The sequence below is a fragment of the Oculina patagonica genome, chromosome 8, assembly GCF_052425735.1.
Source record: "Oculina patagonica isolate OP01 chromosome 8, crgOcupat, whole genome shotgun sequence".
Lineage (NCBI taxonomy): Eukaryota > Metazoa > Cnidaria > Anthozoa > Scleractinia > Oculinidae > Oculina > Oculina patagonica.
In genome coordinates, this window is record NC_135765.1 from 29,955,434 (window position 1) to 29,975,667 (window position 20,234).

The window sequence follows — 20,234 nt, forward strand, 5'->3', positions numbered from 1 at the left end:
TTTTTACTGATTTTGAACTCCATTTACTTTCCTCATAGTTAACCGAGCACGAGGACCGTACTGGGATTTCCAGTTTACAGACCGAGCGGACATTACTGGAAGATCTGGCTCTGACTGTTAAGTAATAACATAGTGCGTTAGGTTCATGGCAGAGATGATGGCTTTAAGCAACTGAAGAAGTATTTTATCGCAAACGTCTTACTGGTTTAATAGACTAGAAACTGCACCCAGGATATACAAAAACTTTCTGAGATATATAGCTCCCAGGATATATCTGAATTTGGGCGAAAACATTTTATTTCACTTTATCTGGATAACTGTGCATTCAATGAACGAAAATGGCTAAATAAGAAAAATGAAAAACAATAAAAACTTTATTATTATAACACGATTAAAATATAGCAGTATAAAAGTCATAGTTCTCCATTGACTGTTATTTATATTTACCGTGTGGGACTCCGATGAGGGAACCATTTATTAATTTGTTGCTTAAGGGGCGCAAGGATGTTGCAGTGCGTAGGAGTAAAGATTGTTCGACAGGAAAGCACCACTGTAGGTAGTCATACAAACAACCATTCTTGGTTTCGGTAAAGGCAACGCACAACAAAATTTATAGCAACTTTGCAATCAACTTCCAACTCTTAATTGATTTCTTTTTATTTCTTATAGGTTGTACCTGCCAGTAATCAGACGAATGCAGAGAGCGGGCAAATGACACGACATAGCTCAAGCAGTCCTCCATTGCATAAGACCATGCGCCATGGTGATTCTTGTGCAGACGAAGCACAATTTAACGGCAAGTCGCACCCAATTGCTGCTGTTGTTGCAGAAGTACTGAACAGCTTACAAAGGGATGGAAAATCAATATGACGACGGCCATCCCAAAAGAACTGCCGTGTACCGTTACTGATGAATCCCTTCAAGTGTATAGAATCAACCATCGAGTCTTGGAAAAGTGTTTCAGAAAAGCCTTCCCGAGAACTGACCTTGAAAGATCTTTTTAAGTAAATCTTTCAAAATATCCTTAAAAAGCAGGAGCTTAAAGACATTTACTTTATTAACTTTTTAAATTTTTCGTTTCTTTGCAAAAATCGTTTAAGTTTCGAATTAGTTTTCTTTAGGTTCTTGCCCAGGCAAAAGTTAGCATTTTCGTTTTCCCCGATTTCTTGAAACAGTAATGCCATTTATAGAGAATAGCTTCAACTTTGGTTTTATGTTGTAATTTATACTTAAGTTCGATTTTTTTGCATATTGAATGCTTCTTGGTTTTGGATGGAAGAACTATAAATTAGGAAGATGTCGTGCTACAATGGAACAATTTACGTTTTTGTAGCTATCAAACTAGTATGACATTAAAATACGTTATTTCTTGAGTTCATTGCTTTGATTAATATTTTAATTTGCAAATATCAGTGATTTTCACATTCAAAGTTTCACATATAAATAGCATGACCGAGAAGCACTACGCTTTTGGTTGTTTTTCATTTAATAATTATCCAAAGCACTTACATGGAATATCCAGTTGAAGTAAATTGTTGTAGAATCGAAAAGGAGATTGGTTGAGATGTAAAGATGGAACACGACTGTTTGGTTTATTCCACTAATTTCCGAGAGTCGGGAGGAACGGAAGTTTTGAAAAGGTAGTCCCGTTTTCGTGTTCCATTATACCGTTTTGGATCATTATCTTTTGTACCAGTTCCTGACCAGGCCTTTCGGCTCTAACGGCCATGCCAAATTTCGCGTTTCAACTGAAAAGTTGGGTTCTTTGCAAGATTTTCAAGTAGAATTCATTATTCCCGAACGAAAATTCTCAGCCGACGTACGGAATTTGTTTGTAAATGGTAAATAATCAGTGTAAACACGGAACTTACAAATCACTATCGTTTTCATTGTGATACTTACATTATTACTATACCAACTAAATAAGGGACGACTGATAAAAACATTCAAACACGCGCATATTATCGTCTTGACGTGATCCCTTGTCACTAAGTTAAGTAAATGATCTTTTGATTTCCTGCCATAATGTGATGTTCCTACCACGCCTTATAGGAGCTACGTCACGAACAACACATTTTGAAAAAATTGGCAAGTTTTTTCAAAATTGTCGTTAAACATTTGTCTTGATCCTTATCAGTCGGAACCATTCTCGACTATTGTCGCCTTTTTATTACTCCTTGTTGTTTTTCTATGTTAGGGAAACTATTATTTTTAGGTTTCTTTCAATTAGAGAAATGACTTATTAAACCGTGACGTTGCTCCTTTATGCTATAAATCACTGGCGAGCCCCTATTGAGGCTAATCTCTCTGAAGCGGCCACTTACCATTTCCCCAAGGTGGAACGGACTACCCCACAATGGCTTTATACATCGTGTCCCAGGTAAACAATCTTCTAACGCAAGTACCACGCCAGAGGCTATGATATTTGAGGCTAAAATCCTAGGGAGGGGGGAGGTACTCGGGATTTCAGGTGATGGGAATGATCAAAAGTTTTTTTTTTTTTTGGGGGGAGGGGGGTGGGTTGATCAGTTTGAACATTTGGCAAGTATTTTTGTGTCGCTTGATTTAGGTATCTTTTTGGTATTAAAAACAATCTACAGTTTCGTGGTAGTGCCTTTAACAGCATAGTTCTGCGAATAAAGTACAAACAAACATGTCATGTCATTTCCCCTTTCTGGAAATTTAACGGTCTGAAATAAGAAAATTTTTTTGGCGGGGGCGGGGGGGGGGGGGGTATGCGCTAATTTTCGGCCGAGGGATTTTTGGTTTTGGGGGGGTTTTGTTGGAAGCCCTTAGATTTTTTTCTGTTTCTTTTTTTTGCCCACATTCGATCATCCCCGTCACTTTAAATCCTGAGTACCTTCTAGGGCCTAACATGTTTATTTTCTTGTGCACTCATTTTAAAAAGATAAATATTATCCAACCTCTTAATAATAAGAAATGCGGTCCTACCAACATCAGGGATTTGGAGCTTTTTTATATGCACAGAATTAGGAACTTCACAAAAGCATGCAGTCAGAACTATTTTCAAGCGTGTGTCTCCTTTAAACTCGAGAACCCCTCAAGACAATCGAAATTTTAAAGCATTCTAAATGATTCTTTATTGCAATATGTTCTATAAATAATAAAATTCCGTTTTCATAGTGTATTCTCGATAAATTATAAATTGATTCCAAATCAGACAACTCCTTGGACACGACATACGCAATGTTACTTGACATAATTCTTCTCCATTGGACGGATGTGCCATCTTGTACTTTACTATTGCAAATAATATGTAAACACTTGACCTAACTTAACAGATTCCACTGAGAACAAACATTTGACCGTGGAGGCCGGTCATTTTTTCTCGCACTAAGTCCTTTATAACGTTGTTAAAACTTACAACAGATCTGTAATATATAGAAAAAAAAAACAGTTTGTTCGTAAGAGCAGGCTGCATTATGTACATCTGGCTTGCATCCGACTACCTTAAGGTTACTATTGTTAGCGGCTACTATAGTTAGCGATTTTTTCTGAGCAAGATTTAGCTACTATGACATAGCCCCTCTAAAAAGGGGCTATGCATCTAGGTCAACTTTTTATGTTCCAAAAATTCGAACTAACTATAGCAAATTCAATATAAGATACAACGGACCTATATTATGGAATGAAATTGATGAGAGATTTAAGATTCTATCTCCTTATTCATTTAAAAGAAAATTATCATTGCATTTCATTAATTTCTATTAAGTTTTTCTACTAATAATTTAATTTTGGTATTTCTGCCATTTTTCATTTTTTTCTCTTTTCTTTTTACTATTATCTCTTTGCTGTTGTTGTTGTTGTACATACGTGTTTAAGAATTATTTGTTCTGTAATCTACCACTTTAATTAATTGTGTAAAATTGTAAAATGTAAAATGCCTCTTTTCTGACGTTGTATTTATTTTAAATTAATAAATGGTGGTCACCCAACTAGTTTAGCTTTTTAGTTATTTTGGGTGACCAGCAACTGTATGTATTTTTAATTTATTTATTGTTTAAACATTTCTTTGTAATTTTACAGTTCAAATAAACTTTGTTGTTGTTGTTGTTGTTGTTGCTATGTCACGGTATTTTAGGTAATTTTATTTATTTTCATTATTTAAGAGCTCTAAACAGCAAAAGTCTTTTATTGGCAAAATTACGGCCACATAACAAACAAAGATGATTTTTGAGCATTGTAAATGACACTTTCATACAAATTGAGATAAACTGGAATGAAGTCGGGCCGACGTTTTTCAAGTTTACCCGAACGCAATCCGTGTTAATCTTCGCGAATTTTGCCCATCCATGCCCCTTTTTGGCCTTTCTGTATTTTTTTTGAGTTCTTCTTCAGTTTTAAGCCGTTATTGTGATATTTCAGTTAATTCTATGACCAGTTGGTCAGTGCCGAAATTGCCTGAAATTGCGTGACATAGCCCCTTTAATTTAGCGTTTTTTCGTAAGTTTTAAATCAAAGATCTCTTCGAGATATCGACTTTTTTTGCATGAAGTTAGTATGAGCAGAAGGTTCATCCTGGGCATTGTTGTTTGAACATATCATGGAAGAATTCAAACGTCTTTCAGTTCAAGCGTTTTTTTATTTTCGCGGAGTAAATGCTGTACTTGTCAGTCGCGACGGCTGGGTGCTTTGCGACTCATATACTTTGGCTTGGTTAAAAAAGGTAAACTTTGACGTTTGCCTTTAACATGTTTAATCGAAATAGTTGTTTCCTTTCGAGTTAGAAAGATTTCTACTCGGCTAAATGCAGAAAAATAACGCCTGATCGCAGGAAAGGTTACGCACGACAGAGTTACCTTTTGTCTCGTCACGCAATCTTAACCCCACATTGAGAGTTAAATTTTCGTTTGGATATTACCAAAAGCCGCTTCTCCTCGTTATTCTTTACCTTACGGCTACACATCCCATTTCTAACGACTACATTTCCAGCAAAACAGTTGCTGTTTATTTTTCTAATGGCGATGTATTAACTTCTGAACGGAAGAAACGTTTAACGTTTACTGCTTCCACCGGAAGTAATTTCACAACAGGCTACAAAACCGACACTTAAAAGAAGACCACCAGCTGCAAGTCTACAATGTACAAGACCAGTTTTCTGTTTTAAAGAAATGCCGCACGAAGTTGGACTGTTTAATTACTAGTAATTATTAGAAACATAAAGCCGAAACTTAACACGCAATCAGATTCTGTGCGTGCTAAACTGTTTATAAATCTTAAATATGCTAATATATTATCACACCCTAGATCACTATATAAGCCTGAACTCCGTATTATAATTGCGGGCCCAAGAGAGGCCCGCAACCCTAATCTTGACAGTGACCAGCGGATTGCGTTTTACGCGTGCGCGCCACGTTTATAAACCGAATAGAGAAGCGGAAGTTGAAAATTTTTGTTCTTCCACTAAGCACGATCGGAATGCGAAAATGTGTCAATCACGACAGTTTGTCGTGACACCGGAAGAGAAAAATCTGTTCTCCAAGAACGAATGCGAAAAATAAGTTAATCTCTCAACAGCTTGTCACATAAGATCTAAACCTTCTGTCACATGGAAGGCGTTATGTGTTGCTTATTGTCGAGAAATTCGTTATAATGATTATAACACTGACAACATAGCGAGTTTACCGACTTAGAAAAATTCACATCCCGATCAGATCACACTGCGTGCTCGATTACAATTCCCAAATCGACAATCAAAAGATAATTTTGATCGGTTCGAGGCAATAAGCAAAATTATAAACATGCATTCCCGTTACTCGGAATAATTGTCTTTTGTCCATTTTATCATTTATTTATCGACACAGATAAATTACGGGAAAGCGAATGATTCCAACAACGGTTATTGTCGAGAAATTCGTTATAACACTTACAACATAGCGAGTTTACCGACTGAGAAAAATCACATCTCAATTCACACTGCACCGCAAAAATCCTTGCGTGACGCGTTACTCAGAATAATTGTCTTTTGTCCATTTTATCATTTCAGTTATTAATTTATCGGCACTGCCTACCAGTACCTTGTCTATGTGCGTCAAGGCCCGCACTTTTTAACCTGTGGTTACCACTAGTTTTAACTTGATAATGATGACATGGCGTCATCAAAACGTTGTTCTATTTTCCTATCGCTTATTTTTCTTCTCAAATGTTTCACAAAACATTTTGTTATTCGAAAGCTACAAAAACACTTATAAATATCACTTAACACATTTAATGATGTTGCAATTAGCGAAGCGCACTAATGACGTCACAGAATTTGACCCCCGGTGTGAGTCAAAATTCGGACAAACAAACCGCTCTGTAAGAGCAATGTATGGTTGGCGGGCACTTTGGAGGCATATTTAGCGATTTTTTCACAAAACCATGGCCAGATTGGCTCGGACTTCGGAAAGCCTTACCTGTGCAACGTAGAAAGCTCAAACCGTGGTTTGAAACAAAAGGTTTGTCAAACAGAGGTCAACAGAGCGATTATTCTGATTATTCAATAAATGTGTAAAATGTTTTACTCTCAGTTATTGAATGGATTATAAAGGCCCGATTTGCTGCCGGGATTTGCTGAAAGAAAACATTTATTTTTATGAGAAATGCAAAGCGTTTACACTGTTCTTAGCATAATATTTTCGCCCTCTATCTATCATGTGTCGAAACAGATCGGATGGCCGGCGATCAGTGCCGTCAAATTCGGGAAGAATTCTGAACTTCTTGCAACCGACGATCTTTCCGGTGCCTGAAATGAAGCAAACATACAAGTGCTATCCTTCGCAATTATATAATTCGATAGTAATTCGCTATCCGCCGCTTAAATTTCTCGGCAGCCTGAATAATTTTGCAGTGGAAATCAAGGTGTCATTACCGGATCTTCGACTAATAAATTCAATTTTGGGCCATTTTTTGGATACCTTCAATCTGTTTTTCACTTACTAAAGCAAAAATGTTTGAAATCTATCATTTTTCGAGCCTTTCGAGAATCTCGGCCTCAAATTGTGCCTTTCTCGCCCTTTTTTTCTTGTCAAGAATGCGTCCCCTCCATACAAAGCCTTTGCCAAAACTAAAATTATTGTCCGACTCACGACTCACTGTGGTGAAATCTATTTTTAGTAATAGTGCGCTTTGCTAGATGATGATGCAATTCTAAATTGTGCAACTCAGCAGAAATAATCAATTGTCATGAAATGAGTTCCTTTTGGTTAACTATTAGCAACGTTTTAGTGTGTTCGTGCGGGTAATGTTTGACCTCCTGACCTCTTTCAGTGCTTTGGCTAAATTAAAGGCACGGCGCCGCACAGTAAAATCTTTAGAAAAGCAGTCACTTGAGAAACACACAAGTCGTGTTTGCGTTAGTCACGGAGTGAACGTGACATGAATTTCCTTTACCACGTCATCTTTTGCTTATTAAAACCACATACCTAGCCGGAAAAATGCCTGCTTAGCATGCAAATATTTATTTTGTTCCGAATGTTCAATAAAATAACCCAAACCAGTTCATTTAAAAGAAAGCCAAATCAAGCCAAAATAAAGAGTAGACTATAAAGGCTATCCCATTGTGTTTCTCCGTTTAGCGTCTTCCGACAAGCTTTTGGTAATTCCCCTGACGCGATGACGTGTATCCCGTGCTTTGACACATTCTTGCTGAGCTTGCAACTTACGTTTCGATAACGTTTCGATTCTCAAAATACCGTAAACTCAAAACAAAAATTGGGATATCCAGAAAATAAGTCGTTGTTTTGCAATATTTAACACGTTCCGGGTAAATTGTACGACTTGTACTCGCTCCAAGCCAAACGCTTGAGTAACACAAAAATAAATATTTCACACAAACAGAGCGCAGAGTTTTCAAACTGAAACTAGGTGAATGATTATTTATAGCTACAAGCGAGAGATCGCGTGACATGGGTCTGACGTAGTGGTAGTTTTAAATAGCTTGGACATGTCCAAGCGGTCTTTGTTTTCGCTATGTGATTTTAGGTTAAATTAATATTAGCCCCTAAAGACTTGTACTAGTAAAAATTGCGTTCTTAATCGTTTTAAACTTCGCAGCCTTCGAGCGCTGAACCCCTTACATTCTTAATTGGTTATGTGACGTAAGATTTGGGCTACTCACGTTTTTTATTCTTATATAATGTTTGTAAATTTGACAAGTCACGTTTTTTCTACAAGAACGGAAGTGCTGAAGCACAGCTATAGAGTGACACTTTCCAAGTCACGCGCTTTGATCACCCACAGCGGAAAGTATTCCCTTGAGAAATTAAAACAGTCCCTTGAGAGTTAACAAGAATGCAATCCCTTCCGGTTCAGATTTTGGCACAGGTAAACGCTATTCTGCTTTTTTTGCTTGTAAACAAGCAAAAAAAGTCGAAAAAATGAGGTGATAACGTGTAATCAGTTTTTAATTAAAATTAACGCGTATTGAAATAGACCGAGACAAATTTTAGCGAGTACTAATGTTAGCGATTTTCGCCTATTAAACTTGCTAAAATCGCTAAAATTGGTAGCCGCTAATAATAGTAACCATTTGCCAGGAATTATCGAGACAGGCCAGAAAAATGTAGTGATAGGAGGTCTAGGAGAGAACGTGAAAACTGTTACGATTTAAATTAGTCTTTTGCATTCGATCGACAACTGAGAAATTTAACCATAGTTGTCGAAACTGAATCTAGTAGAATGTTTCTCTACGAGAGGTCCTTTGAGGTTTAATTTTGCAATTTTCTAACGCGAATTGGCTAGTTTCCTCTGACTAGGGTCGAAGCCAAAGGGGGGTCCTGATGTGCCCGCCTTTGTTGGAAGATTTTTCCGCGAAAACATAAAAATCTTAACATCAAACATGGCATTAATATATTAAATCTTTCTTTACCAGTGTTAGATTCTCAATTTATGCAGCTATTTTGCAGGCTTGTCCCTCCCCCCCCCCCCCCCATTTAATTCTCACTGCTCAGGGGTTTCGTTTCGTTTCGCGCTTGCCACCGTCCGGCTGTTTGACATGTAACGTCCGGTAGATTATACACGAAATAATTATTTTCAGAAGTGTGAAAATTGGTCGATTTTGCATTTGTTAATCAAAGATAGAGTTAACCTCACTCGGACTGGCCAAAAACTGTTTATATTAATGGTAAATAGTTAAGAAACCCATCTTTCATATCCGGGATTAATTCACCCTCTTTCCAATTGGAGTCTGTTTTGGAATCTACTATACTAGAAACCGGACAACTGCTGTGAGCATTTTTTAATGCTATAAAGACCTTCCGAGTTAAACAATTACGGACCAGGGAACCCAGGAAATGGCACTTTAGAGAGTCCAATTTGAAACATTTCCAGGGGAGCATACCCCCGGACCCCCCTAGGAGTTTGTGCATCTGCCACTCATGTTTGCACCTTTCCGCTCACGCCCGCCAGTTTAACATTTCAATACTGTTCTTTAAAATGTGACCGAAAACCCTGACACTGACTGTTCATAGCATAGCAAAACACAACGTGGATGTCGACGTGGCAATCTGTTACGTACCCTGGGTGCACAGTGAGTGTGCCCCCCCCCCCTTCCCTTTGAAAATCCTAGCTACGCCCCTGCTGACCACACGTCGATAACCATATCTGCGGTTTCACATTTTACCACGTCAATAAAATTCTTGGATGAATGGACATAAAATAAACCATCAAGTGTCATGAGAACATCAGAATTGCGTTATTTTGGAAAGTTGGCGTGACATTTGTCTGATCTGCTGTAATTTCATCCGTTGCATTCCGAGTGCTTTTGATCTCGTGATCCTTCAAAGAGAAATATATCTCCAGACAACACCTTTTAGTTCTGGGAGCAGCTTTTCAGTAGAGGGCGGAAAGTGTAAAGATTCACTAAGCACTTTAAATGAACACATCCAACGAGATATTCACTTTACATCGAGATCACGGGTAAGGACATTTACTGAGAAACTTTTACTTCGCGTGACAAGACATTTTATATAACAGCCCACTGCGATAAGTGTTTTATCTCCAACGCTAGATGAAGTTAATTTTCGTCTCATTCGATATGTTATACAGGGATTCGTCGCCTCTTCACGGCCACAGTTTTGTGTTGATGTCTTGGAGGTGATTGCGAACGAGAGACGTTAATTTCGTTTAGAGGAACCGTTATATATAGTTAAAGGTAAGCTATAGATGCGTAGTTCTATAACAACCTACTGCATGAAGATTTTTTCTAGACGAAGCTATAAATAATACTCGTCTAATTCGATGTTATACAGGAATTCATCGCCTCTTCACAGCCACAGTTTTGTGTTGTTGATGTCTTGGAGTTAAAAGCGAGCGAGAGGCGGGACCTGTTAAGTTTAAGGTAAGCTAGATGCTTAGTTCTCTATAACAGTCTAACGCATGAAGGTTTTCATCACTAGCGCTAAATGAAGCTTATATTCCGTCTCATTCAATGTTCTATAGGAATTCATCGCTTGTTCCCAGCCACAGTTTTGTGTTGTTGATGTCTTGGAGAGGCGGGACCTGTTTAGTTTAAGGTAAGCTAGATGCTTTGTTCTCTATAACAGTCTAATGCATGAAGGTTTTCATCACTAGCGCTAAATGAAGCTTATATTCCGTCTCATTCAATGTTCTACAGGAATTCATAGCTTGCTCCCAGCCACAGTTTTGTGTTATTGATGTCTTGGAGGTGATTGCGACTTTTTTATTTCAAGGTAAGCTAGATGTTTAGTTTTATAACAGACTAATTCATGGACGTTTTCATCACTAAAGCTAACTGAAGTTAATTTTTCGTCATATCCAATGTTCTATAGGAATTCATCGCTTGTTCCCAGCCACAGTTTTGTGTTGTTGATGACTTGGAGGTGATTGCGAACGAGAGGCGTTAATTTGGTTTAAAGGGAACTTTTTAGTTTAAGGTAAACTAGATGTTTAGTTCTTTAACAGCCTTACGCATGAAGGTTTTGATTTCCAACGCTAAATGAAGTTTTTCGTCTCCTTCAAAGTTATACAGGAATTCATCGCCTGTTCCCAGCCTCAGTTTTATGTTGTTGATGTCTTGGAGTTGAAAGCGAGCGAGAGACGTTAATTTGGTTTAGAGGGGACTTTTTTAGTTCAAGGTAAGCTAGATGTTTAGTTCTATAACAGACTAATTCATGGACGTTTTCATCACTAAAGCTAAATGAAGTTAATTTTTCGTCTCATTCAATGTTCTCATAGGAATTCATCGCTTGTTCCCAGCCACAGTTTTGTGTTGTTGATGTCTTGGAGGTGATTGCGAACGAGAGGCGTTAATTTCGTTTAGAGGGAGCTTTCTCAAGTTTAAGGTAAGCTAGTAGATGCTTAGTTCTATATCAGCCTTCTGCATGAATGGTTTTGATCACCAACGCTAAATGAAAATGAAGCTAATGTTCGTCTCATTCGATGTTACACAGTACGAACTCATTGCCTCTTCACCGCCATAGTTTTGTGTTGTTGATGTCTTTGAGTTCATTGCGAGCGAGACACGTTAATTTGGTTTAAAGTTCAAGGTAAGCTAGATGCTCAATTCTATAACTCGATCTATAACAGCTTACCGCATAAAGGTTTTTATCTCCAACGCTATAATGAAGTTTATGTTCGTCTCATTTGATGTTATACAGGAATTTATTGCCTATTTACAGCCACAGTTTTTGTGTTGTTGATGTCTTGGAGATGATTGCGAGCGAGAGACGTTAATTTGGTTCAGAGGGAACTTTTTACGTTCAAGGTAAGCTTGGTGGTTGAAATGCAATTATAAAACATAAGCAAAAGAAAAATGATATCGCTAAGTATCATAAGCAAGTTCAGCAAATATATTTATTTCCGAAATTATTTTATTATCAAAAGATCGGCACTTATTGTAGAAGAATGATATATAATTATCGAGAACAGTAAGAAAACTGTTCAGAGGGACGAGCGAGCATGAAAGCGGAAATGGAAAGTGAAATCGAAACTAGCTTCTCAGTTCTCACGATTGTCATTGCGAGTGACATTTCGATGTAACTTTGTGTAATTGCTAGTGTTGCGTGATCGTGATCATTTTAAACGTCTACAGATAGTGGGTTGCACTCCAATATGATTATAACATGTTTTACACTGCAAAATATCGGCTCCTCGCGTCTAACGCGTTTTTTCTCGCTTCTTAAAACGAAACGGGAAATATTTTTGCAGGCTAAATACAATCTAAAATCCCAGACAACATTCTTGGGGCACTTGCTTTTTTTACTAACTTGAAACATGAAAATATCTACAAACTCCCCCTCTCCCCCTTTTGAATGTTGTGTAACCTGAAAAAAACAACGCCTCCCATTGCTACTTATTTCGCAACATTGTAAAGGGGGGAAGACGGGTCTTTTCATAGCGTATTTCATAGCATTCGTAACAAATCGTCACGTTATTAAAGGTGTCCCGAATACCTTTTTCTGGGATTGTAGGTTCACATGCTCTAAAAATTTGCTTCAACAAACAATGGATAAATTCCCAAGAGCATTTCATCATGATTTAAATTTATGTAAACTGTTTATTAGCAAAGTTAACAATTTGAAATTTTCCCCCTCCTTTCTGCTCTGTGAAATGTGGGACCATCATTCATTAGTGCATGGCGGGAGGGGGGTGGGGTTCGTTATGGAAGCCACCCCAAGTGATTTTGCCCCCCGCCCCCTCTCTATGCATTAATAAATGAAAGCCCCTTTATTATGTTTACCTGGGTTCTTTCTTATTTCATGTTTTAGAAATTGCGTTTGTCCGCTTTATTGGTCATCAGGCTATTCCCTGTAAGCTGAGGACTATTATCTTCCCCTTGAATATAAACCAAAAATAATTTAAATCTAAAAAAGCGTATTATTGATGAGTAGCACGGTCATGTATCCCATTGCTGTAACATGGTCAAAAAATTTTTATTTTATTTTATTTCTTCACTTTTAATCACTCTTAGCCTTTATGTTTGACCTAAATGCACATTGCAATCAAAAATTGTAAAGATTTCAATTATTTTATACCAATTTTGGCAATTTTGAGGCTACCCACAATCCCTTGCGGGTGTGGCACACTTCTGGGTTTTTTTTAGATTTTTAAAAAAATGCAAGGTAAAAGTAAAAAAAGATATTATATAGCAGTTTTAACTGTATTGCTACATTTTCACTTAAAGGAAGCTTATAGATAAATTTTTGTCCCCTCTTTTTCACTTCATTTCACATTCTGAATGCATGTGTTGAAAGTCACGCAATATCTCATTATTATGCAATATTCTGCCCCTGCAAACTCAAGAAAGACCCTCCTACTAATGCCTGTGTAAAGATATCCATGTGCTTTCGAAGAAGAAACGGTGAACAGGGCAAATTTGTGGACGTTTTGGTTGTGTTTTCCACCATGTTCCCCAGCCAGTTTCCTTCGTTACGGTTCATGAACATGGCAGTAATGGCGGAAAGTGTTTCAGCCTCGAAAAAATGCAATTTTTTAGCGTTTGGTCCAACAAAAATGGCCGAAACTTTTGACAACGTTGGCTTAACACAAGCCCAACCGGGGGACAGAAACTTGTTGCTTCAAAGTGGAAAGTTTCCCTTCTGTCCGCAGATCAACTGGTAGTTATGCGATGGAATAAGCAGAATAAGGCTCTACAAGATCGTTACAAAATGTGTTTCAGCGCATTTCATTTTAATCTGGAAAGCAGTTTACTCTGTGGTGGGACTTCAATTTTGGTTTTGTGGTGTATTTAATACAGAAAACAGTGTGTAAACTCCGAGTTACAACACACACATGGCAAGAACTCAACTAACTCGATCGTACACGGCCTTCTTGTCACGTGACGACTCTACTAGTCCCAGGACTCCACATTCCTCCCCCCCCCAAGTTCTTAAACAAGCAAGAAAACAAATGTCAACGAGAAAAAAAAATTAACGCCTCTGCCCTAAAACTTAAAACTGTTCACGGGGGAGGGAATGAGTCCATTAGTAAAAACGCTGCGGGGGGTTTCTATTCCTCGCTGGGTATCGCCTGACAGGGGTAGTTGGCCCCGAGTCCCGAACCATTGTTGCACTGGGTGGTTCTCTGTCTCCATGGGCAACCTCGGGGTCATTTACATCAGGTACGGTTATCTCTGGATCCACACCTTCCTGCTGCAATGGGCTAGTAATTGGTAATGTGACACCAGGGTTGAAACTTTCTGTGGGTCGAGCAACTAGTTGATCGTGGTGTCTTCGAACCACAGTTCCATCTTCCAACTCAATTCTCGCAGACAAAGGACCAGTTTCCTGGATGATAGTTCCTGGAATCCACTTGGGGCCTCTGGAGTAGTTTCGAACATTCACTGAATCGCCGACTTCCACTTGACGCATTCGGCTATGCTGATCATGCTGTATCTTCTGTCTTGACTGTGCTGCATGTACCCTTGCCGCTACATCTGGTCGCAGCAGATCGAGATGTGACCTCAGACTTCGTCCCCAGCGTAACTGAGCAGGAGACTCACCCGTGGTGCTTTGGGGGGTAATACGATAACTTAATAGGAACCGAGCTAACTTGGTCTCGACAGTACCATCACCTTGCTTCTTCATCCCTTGCTTAAACGTCTGCACCGCTCGTTCTACGAGGCCATTTGATGATGGGTGATAAGGAGCAGAGGTAATGTGCTTGATGCCATTTTTCTGTAGAAATGACTTGAACTCGCTGCTAACAAAATTGGACCCATTGTCTGACACTACAATCTCTGGTAGGCCGTGTGAAGCGAAGGTTGTCCTCAGCTTTTCAATAGTTGCGCTGGAAGTGGCAGAATTCACACAATGGATATCCATCCATTTAGAATGCGCATCAATAATTAGGAGAAACATCTTGCCCATAAAAGGACCGGCATAATCTACATGTACTCGAGACCAAGGGCGGCCTGGCCATTCCCAAGGGTGCAACGGTGCACTGGGTGGCTTCTTTTGGTGGCTTTGGCAGGTAACACAGCTTTTCACCTTTTCCTCCAAACGTGAGTCCATTTTCGGCCACCACACATAGCTCCTAGCTAGGCTTTTCATTCTAACAATACCGGGGTGGGACTCATGAAGTATGTTCAACACTTCCTCTCTCCCCTGTGGGGGTATCACGACCCGGGATCCCCAAAGTAGGCAGCCAGCATGTACACTCAATTCCTCTCTTCTAGCAAAATAAGGCTTCAGGGCTTCTTCTTCGACTGCCATGGACCATCCGTGAAGGACGAACTGCAGAACTTGAGAAAGTACTGGATCACGGGCTGTCCACAACTTCACTTTAGTGGCATCCACTGGGCTGGTGTTGATGGTCTCTAGAAGGTGTATAATGTCCCCTGGGGTGGGCGTGGTCTCTGGAGCAACTGGAAGGGGTAGACGACTGAGGGCGTCTGCGTTTCCATTCTCTTCACCAGGGCGATAAATAAGCTCATACTCATACGCAAGCAAAGTCAATGCCCATCGCTGCATCCTACTTGAGGCCATTAGAGGTGTGGCTCGTTCAGGGTTAAGCAGCCCCAAAAGTGGTTTGTGATCTGTGTAGACCTTGAAATGACGTCCAAAAAGAAATTGGTGGAACTTCTTCACGGCAAAAACTACAGCTAGTGCCTCTTTATCTAGGTGGCCATAGTTCCTCTCTGCTGTGGAAAGTGTTCGTGAGGCATATGCAACTGGTTTCTCTGAGCCATCTTTCATAACATGGGCCAGCACTGCCCCAATACCATAGGGTGAAGCATCACAAGATACCACCAACTCTTTCTCAGGATCATAATGTACGAGTACATCTGATGATTGAAGTCGATTCTTGGCCTTATCAAACGCCTCTTGTTGCTCTGTACCCCATTTCCAACAGATATCGTTCCTCAGAAGCTCGTGCAGTGGCTCCAGGGTGGACGATAGGTCGGGCATGAACTTGCCATAGAAGTTAAGCATCCCTAGAAAGGACTTCAGCTCAGAGGGATTGGTTGGGGTTGGAGCCTCCTTGATGGCCTTCACCTTTGCTTCAACTGGATGGAACCCTTCTGCGTCAATGCGGTGCCCCAGGCACTCCAAAACGGGCTTCATAAATTGGCACTTTTCAGCTTTGAGCCGCAAGCCGGCATCAGAAAGGCGTCCCAAAACTTTCTCGATGTTGTCTAGGTGCTCTTCCGTGCTGGGCCCTGTGATGAGGATATTATCTAGCAAGACTCCTGTCGAAGGTATTCCTTGCAGCAAACCCTCCATGGTTCTCTGGAAGATGCCGGGCGCTGAAGAGACCCCATACGGAAGGCGGTTATATCTAAAAAGGCCTTTATGGGTGTTAATTGTCAAAAACTCCCTTGAGCATGGCTCAAGTCTAACTCAGTAAACGTTTGACCCCCAGCCAACTTTGTGTATAGATCATCGAGCTTGGGGATAGGGTAGCCATCCAATTTCGAGACCTTATTGACGGTAAGCTTGTAATCTCCACAGACTCTTACTGTGCCATCACTTTTCATAACTGGGACAATGGGTGTGACCCACTCGGAATATTGAACGGGTTCAATGGTTCCTGCCTTCTCAAGTCTTTCCAGGTCTTGCTCAATTTTCTCCCTGAGAGCATATGGCACTGGTCTGGCTTTATGGAAAATGGGGGTGGCTGTGGGGTCCACATGGATCTTGGCCTTTGTCCCCTGTAGGGTCCCCAGACCCTCCCCAAATAGCTGTGCATGTTTCTGCAAAATCTCTCCAAGTCGCTTGTCATGCGAAGTAAGTTGCTTAATCCTTGGCCAATTTAGCTTAATTTCTTCCAGCCAATTCCTCCCCAACAGAGCTGGGCCTTCTCCACTTACAACTAACAATGGCAAGGAGTATTCGCCCCCTTCATAATGTACATCAACTGTACACACCCCTTCGGGCTTAACCTCTTCCCCAGTGTATGTACGAAGGACAATTCCTGATTTCTCCAGTGGCGGTGCCCCGTTTTGTGAGACAAGATGTTTGTAGGTGCCTTTACTTATCACTGACAATGAAGCCCCTGTGTCAACTTCCATTTCTAGTGCTTGCCCACCAACACTCAGCTGTACTTTGTATGGCAAAGGTCGTTTACCGCCAAGGGTAAACAAAGAATATGCACCCACACCCTGTTCTCTCCCCATTGCCTCCTCTCCCCCCTCTAGGAGATGGGTATCCTGTGGGGTGTCTGACTTCTTATTAGTACTAGGAGGTGGTAGTTTCCCTTTCTTTTTGTTCTGGCACACTCGAGATAGGTGACCCAACTTTCCACAAGCATAACATTTCGCATCCTTAAAATGACAGCTTTTGGGGTAGTGATTACCGCCACAGCGATAACAATTAACTTCGCCACCCTTTTCCACTTTAAAATCGACTTTGTTGAGCGAAGTATCCCCTTCCTGAGGGTCCCCCTTTTGTATCTCCGAGGCATCCTTATCCGCGGCCTCAATGGCGAGAGCCAGATCGAGCGCTCGCTTCAGGGTTAATTTCGGTTCGGCTAGTAAACGACGCTGTATTCTGATGTCGTGAACACCACACACAAGCCGATCACGTAGCATTTCATTTAATGTTGCCCCAAATTCACAGTGTTCGGTCAGGTGCCTCAACTCAGCTAAAAACATGGCAATTGTCTCACCTGGTTGTTGAGTGCGAGTGTTAAACTTGAATCGTTGTACAATAGCGGAAGGCTTTGGCATGAAATGTTCCTGGGCGAGTTTCGCTAAATCCTCATAGGTTTTGGTCTTCGGGTCCTCCGGAGCGACCAGACTTCGTATAAGCTTGTAGGTTTTTGCTCCCACGCTAACCAGGAAAATGGATCTTTTTTTGTCCGGATCGGTTATCTCGTTTGCTTCAAAAAAGTGATTTACACGCTCAGTGTAATGGCGCCAATCTTCCGTTTCGTTGTATTCGTCTAATTTCCCAAATGTAGGCATTTTCCGTGTAGACTTCGCTTCACTCTAGTCTACCTGGTCGTGGTATTCGATCACGTTCCCCGTCGCCAAAAATGTGGTGTATTCAATACAGAAAACAGTGTGTAAACTCCGAGTTACAACACACACATGGCAAGAACTCAACTAACTCGATCGTACACGGCCTTCTTGTCACGTGACGACTCTACTAGTCCCAGGACTCCACAGGTTTGTAAACGCTATGATGTATGCCCATAATTTTTGTTTTGTTTATTTGAAATATCCTGGCAGAATGTTTTTATTTTAAATTTTGTGTGCCAAGGTAGTTTGGAAAATGTGAAGCGTTACATTGTATCCTGATTAAAAGAAATGTTTATATTTTACTCCAGAATAAATCATTCTTAATAAAAATCATACTGTTTGTTGTTTCTGTTGGTAAACTACTTACGCGTTACACCCCAAAATAAATACATTTTAAGAAAAGAAATATTTATTAAAAATATGGCTTAATCGCACACCCTAGTTTTTTCACACCGAAATGAAGGTACACAACTGAGCTTTCATTATGGAAAGTTTGAAGTATTGACTCTGAATCCTCGCAGAGTTATAACAAAGTAAATGCATTTCAGTGTGAAATGGTAGGGGTGACCGTGCTACTCATCATTGCAAATTTTACAATAAACATTTTGACAGGGAATATGGGAATAATTTAGTTTTGTGAGTGGGCAGATGGGGCAATCACCCAACAAAACCTAATACGAAACCTTTTAAACGCAAGTCTGAGTTAAAGGGGCTCATATCTCATATATCAAGGAATATTTTCAACCTTGTAAAAAGTTGTATCTTAACTAATGATGATTATTACTCAGTAATAAAAATTGTTTTTGAGTGATTTAAGGGTGTTTTTAACAAGCAATATTGTTGCTATGGAATGACCACAGCTTGTTTAACAATGATTGGATTTTTGTTTGGTATCATTATTGTAGTAGTGACTAATTAAGAGTCATCGACAAAGGAGACTATCACGTACGAAAAACTCTTGAGTCATGGCACACTGTCATGAGAACTGAAGCGGACAACAATGCTAGGTCATTACCCCCACAATATTCTATTCTTTTAAAATAGTTCTCGTTTATTTTCAGAGGGTCCTGAAGGGGTAAAATGGGAACTGGGATTTGCCCATTTTGACTGGGATTTGCCTATTGTTTCACTGGGAAAATGGGATTTGGGTCACTGGGATTGGGATTCAGAAACAAAAAATGGGAATGGGAAGAGTGTCAGTAAATGACTAAACATAATAAATAATAATATAATAATAAAAAGTATTTTTATAGCGCCAAAATCCACTAATTGCTCATGGCGCTTTACAATAAAAAAATATTAATAAAATGATGTTAAAAAGTTAAAAACTCTAAAAATTTTAAAAACGGATATTTACAAATATAAGTTCAAATGTACCTAAAAAAAAATAATAATAATTAAAAAGCCTGTTTAAAAAGGTACGTTTTTAAATGTCTCTTAAAAATGTCAATAGAAGGACTTAATCTAAGTTCAAGTGGGATTGTGTTCCACAGCCTTGGGGCTGCCACGGCAAACGCTCTCTCTCCATATGTCTTTAATTTTGCTTTGGGGGTCGCCAGAAGGTGCTGTGTAGATGATCTTAAAAATCTCCGAGAGGTGTGATAGTAAAGTAACTCTTGCATGTAGCAAGGCGCTGCCCCATGGAGAGCTTTGTAGACTAGTAAGAGAATTTTGTAAATTATACGATAGCGGACAGGTAGCCAGTGTAGCTTCTTAAGCACAGGGGTAATATGATCGAATTTCCTGGTATGTGTAATAATTCGAGCTGCCGTATTTTAAACGGATTGTAATCTTGAAAGTAGATGCTGTGGAAGACCATATAGCAGTGAGTTGCAGTTATCCAAATTCGAAGTAATAAAGGCATGAACAACAGTTTTGGCACTCTCTTCATCAATGTACTTTCTAATTTTGGCTAGATTCCTTATATGGTAATGAGAAGACTTGCAGATTGATTTGATGTGTTCCTCAAGGTTAAAACACTGATCAAAAATAGCGCCCAGATTTCGAGCTGAGGATGTTGGTACAACGTTCACATTGCCAATTTGAAGAGACTCTAAAGGAGGCCTAGGGCGATGCCTTGAGCAGCTGATAAGAACAACTTCAGTCTTTTCTTGATTTAATTTGAGCTTGTTGACAGCCATCCAGTTGTCAATATCACAGACACACTGCTCAATCGAAGTTTTACACTGTGCCATTCTATCAAGACTGTCAGTTTTAAACGCCACATAAAGCTGTGTGTCGTCAGCATAGAAATGGTACTCTAAGTTGTGACGCTTAATAATGTCGGCAAGAGGTGATTTATACAGTAAGT

The 20,234-nt window shown here is 39.7% G+C and overlaps 3 protein-coding genes across 18 annotated transcripts in view; 2 read left to right on the top strand and 1 right to left on the bottom strand.

The window, feature by feature from the left end:
- Positions 1-20,234, top strand: part of LOC144664006 (uncharacterized) — a 358,501-nt gene that overhangs the window by 312,014 nt on the left and 26,253 nt on the right. The window contains exons 1-9 of one of the 9 annotated variants that reach the window (XM_078525104.1): positions 9,791-9,918; positions 10,048-10,153; positions 10,251-10,339; positions 10,616-10,666; positions 10,842-10,895; positions 10,983-11,096; positions 11,197-11,303; positions 11,412-11,507; positions 11,619-11,725. The exons of 4 other annotated variants lie outside the window; for them this stretch is intronic. The gene's annotated coding sequence lies outside the window, so the exon portion shown is untranslated. Of the gene's footprint in view, positions 1-9,790; positions 9,919-10,047; positions 10,154-10,250; positions 10,340-10,490; positions 10,515-10,615; positions 10,667-10,790; positions 10,896-10,982; positions 11,097-11,196; positions 11,304-11,411; positions 11,508-11,618; positions 11,726-20,234 lie in introns of those variants that run through there. 4 more of the 9 variants (XM_078525103.1, XM_078525107.1, XM_078525106.1 and 1 more) reach the window with 4 other exon arrangements.
- Positions 1-20,234, bottom strand: part of LOC144664014 (uncharacterized) — a 253,535-nt gene that overhangs the window by 168,786 nt on the left and 64,515 nt on the right. The gene's annotated exons all lie outside the window — the stretch shown is intronic.
- LOC144664024 (uncharacterized) overlaps positions 1-20,234 on the top strand; it is a 45,554-nt gene that overhangs the window by 931 nt on the left and 24,389 nt on the right. For 2 of the 6 annotated variants that reach the window (XR_013572723.1, XM_078525132.1), the window contains exons 2-3: positions 39-121; positions 670-1,373. Coding sequence is in view for 4 of the 6 variants with exons in the window: in XM_078525132.1 (XP_078381258.1) it covers positions 39-121 (83 nt within the window). In the remaining 2 variants the exon portion in view is untranslated. Of the gene's footprint in view, positions 1-38; positions 122-669; positions 1,374-20,234 lie in introns of those variants that run through there. The other 4 variants (XR_013572721.1, XM_078525131.1, XM_078525133.1 and 1 more) reach the window with 2 other exon arrangements.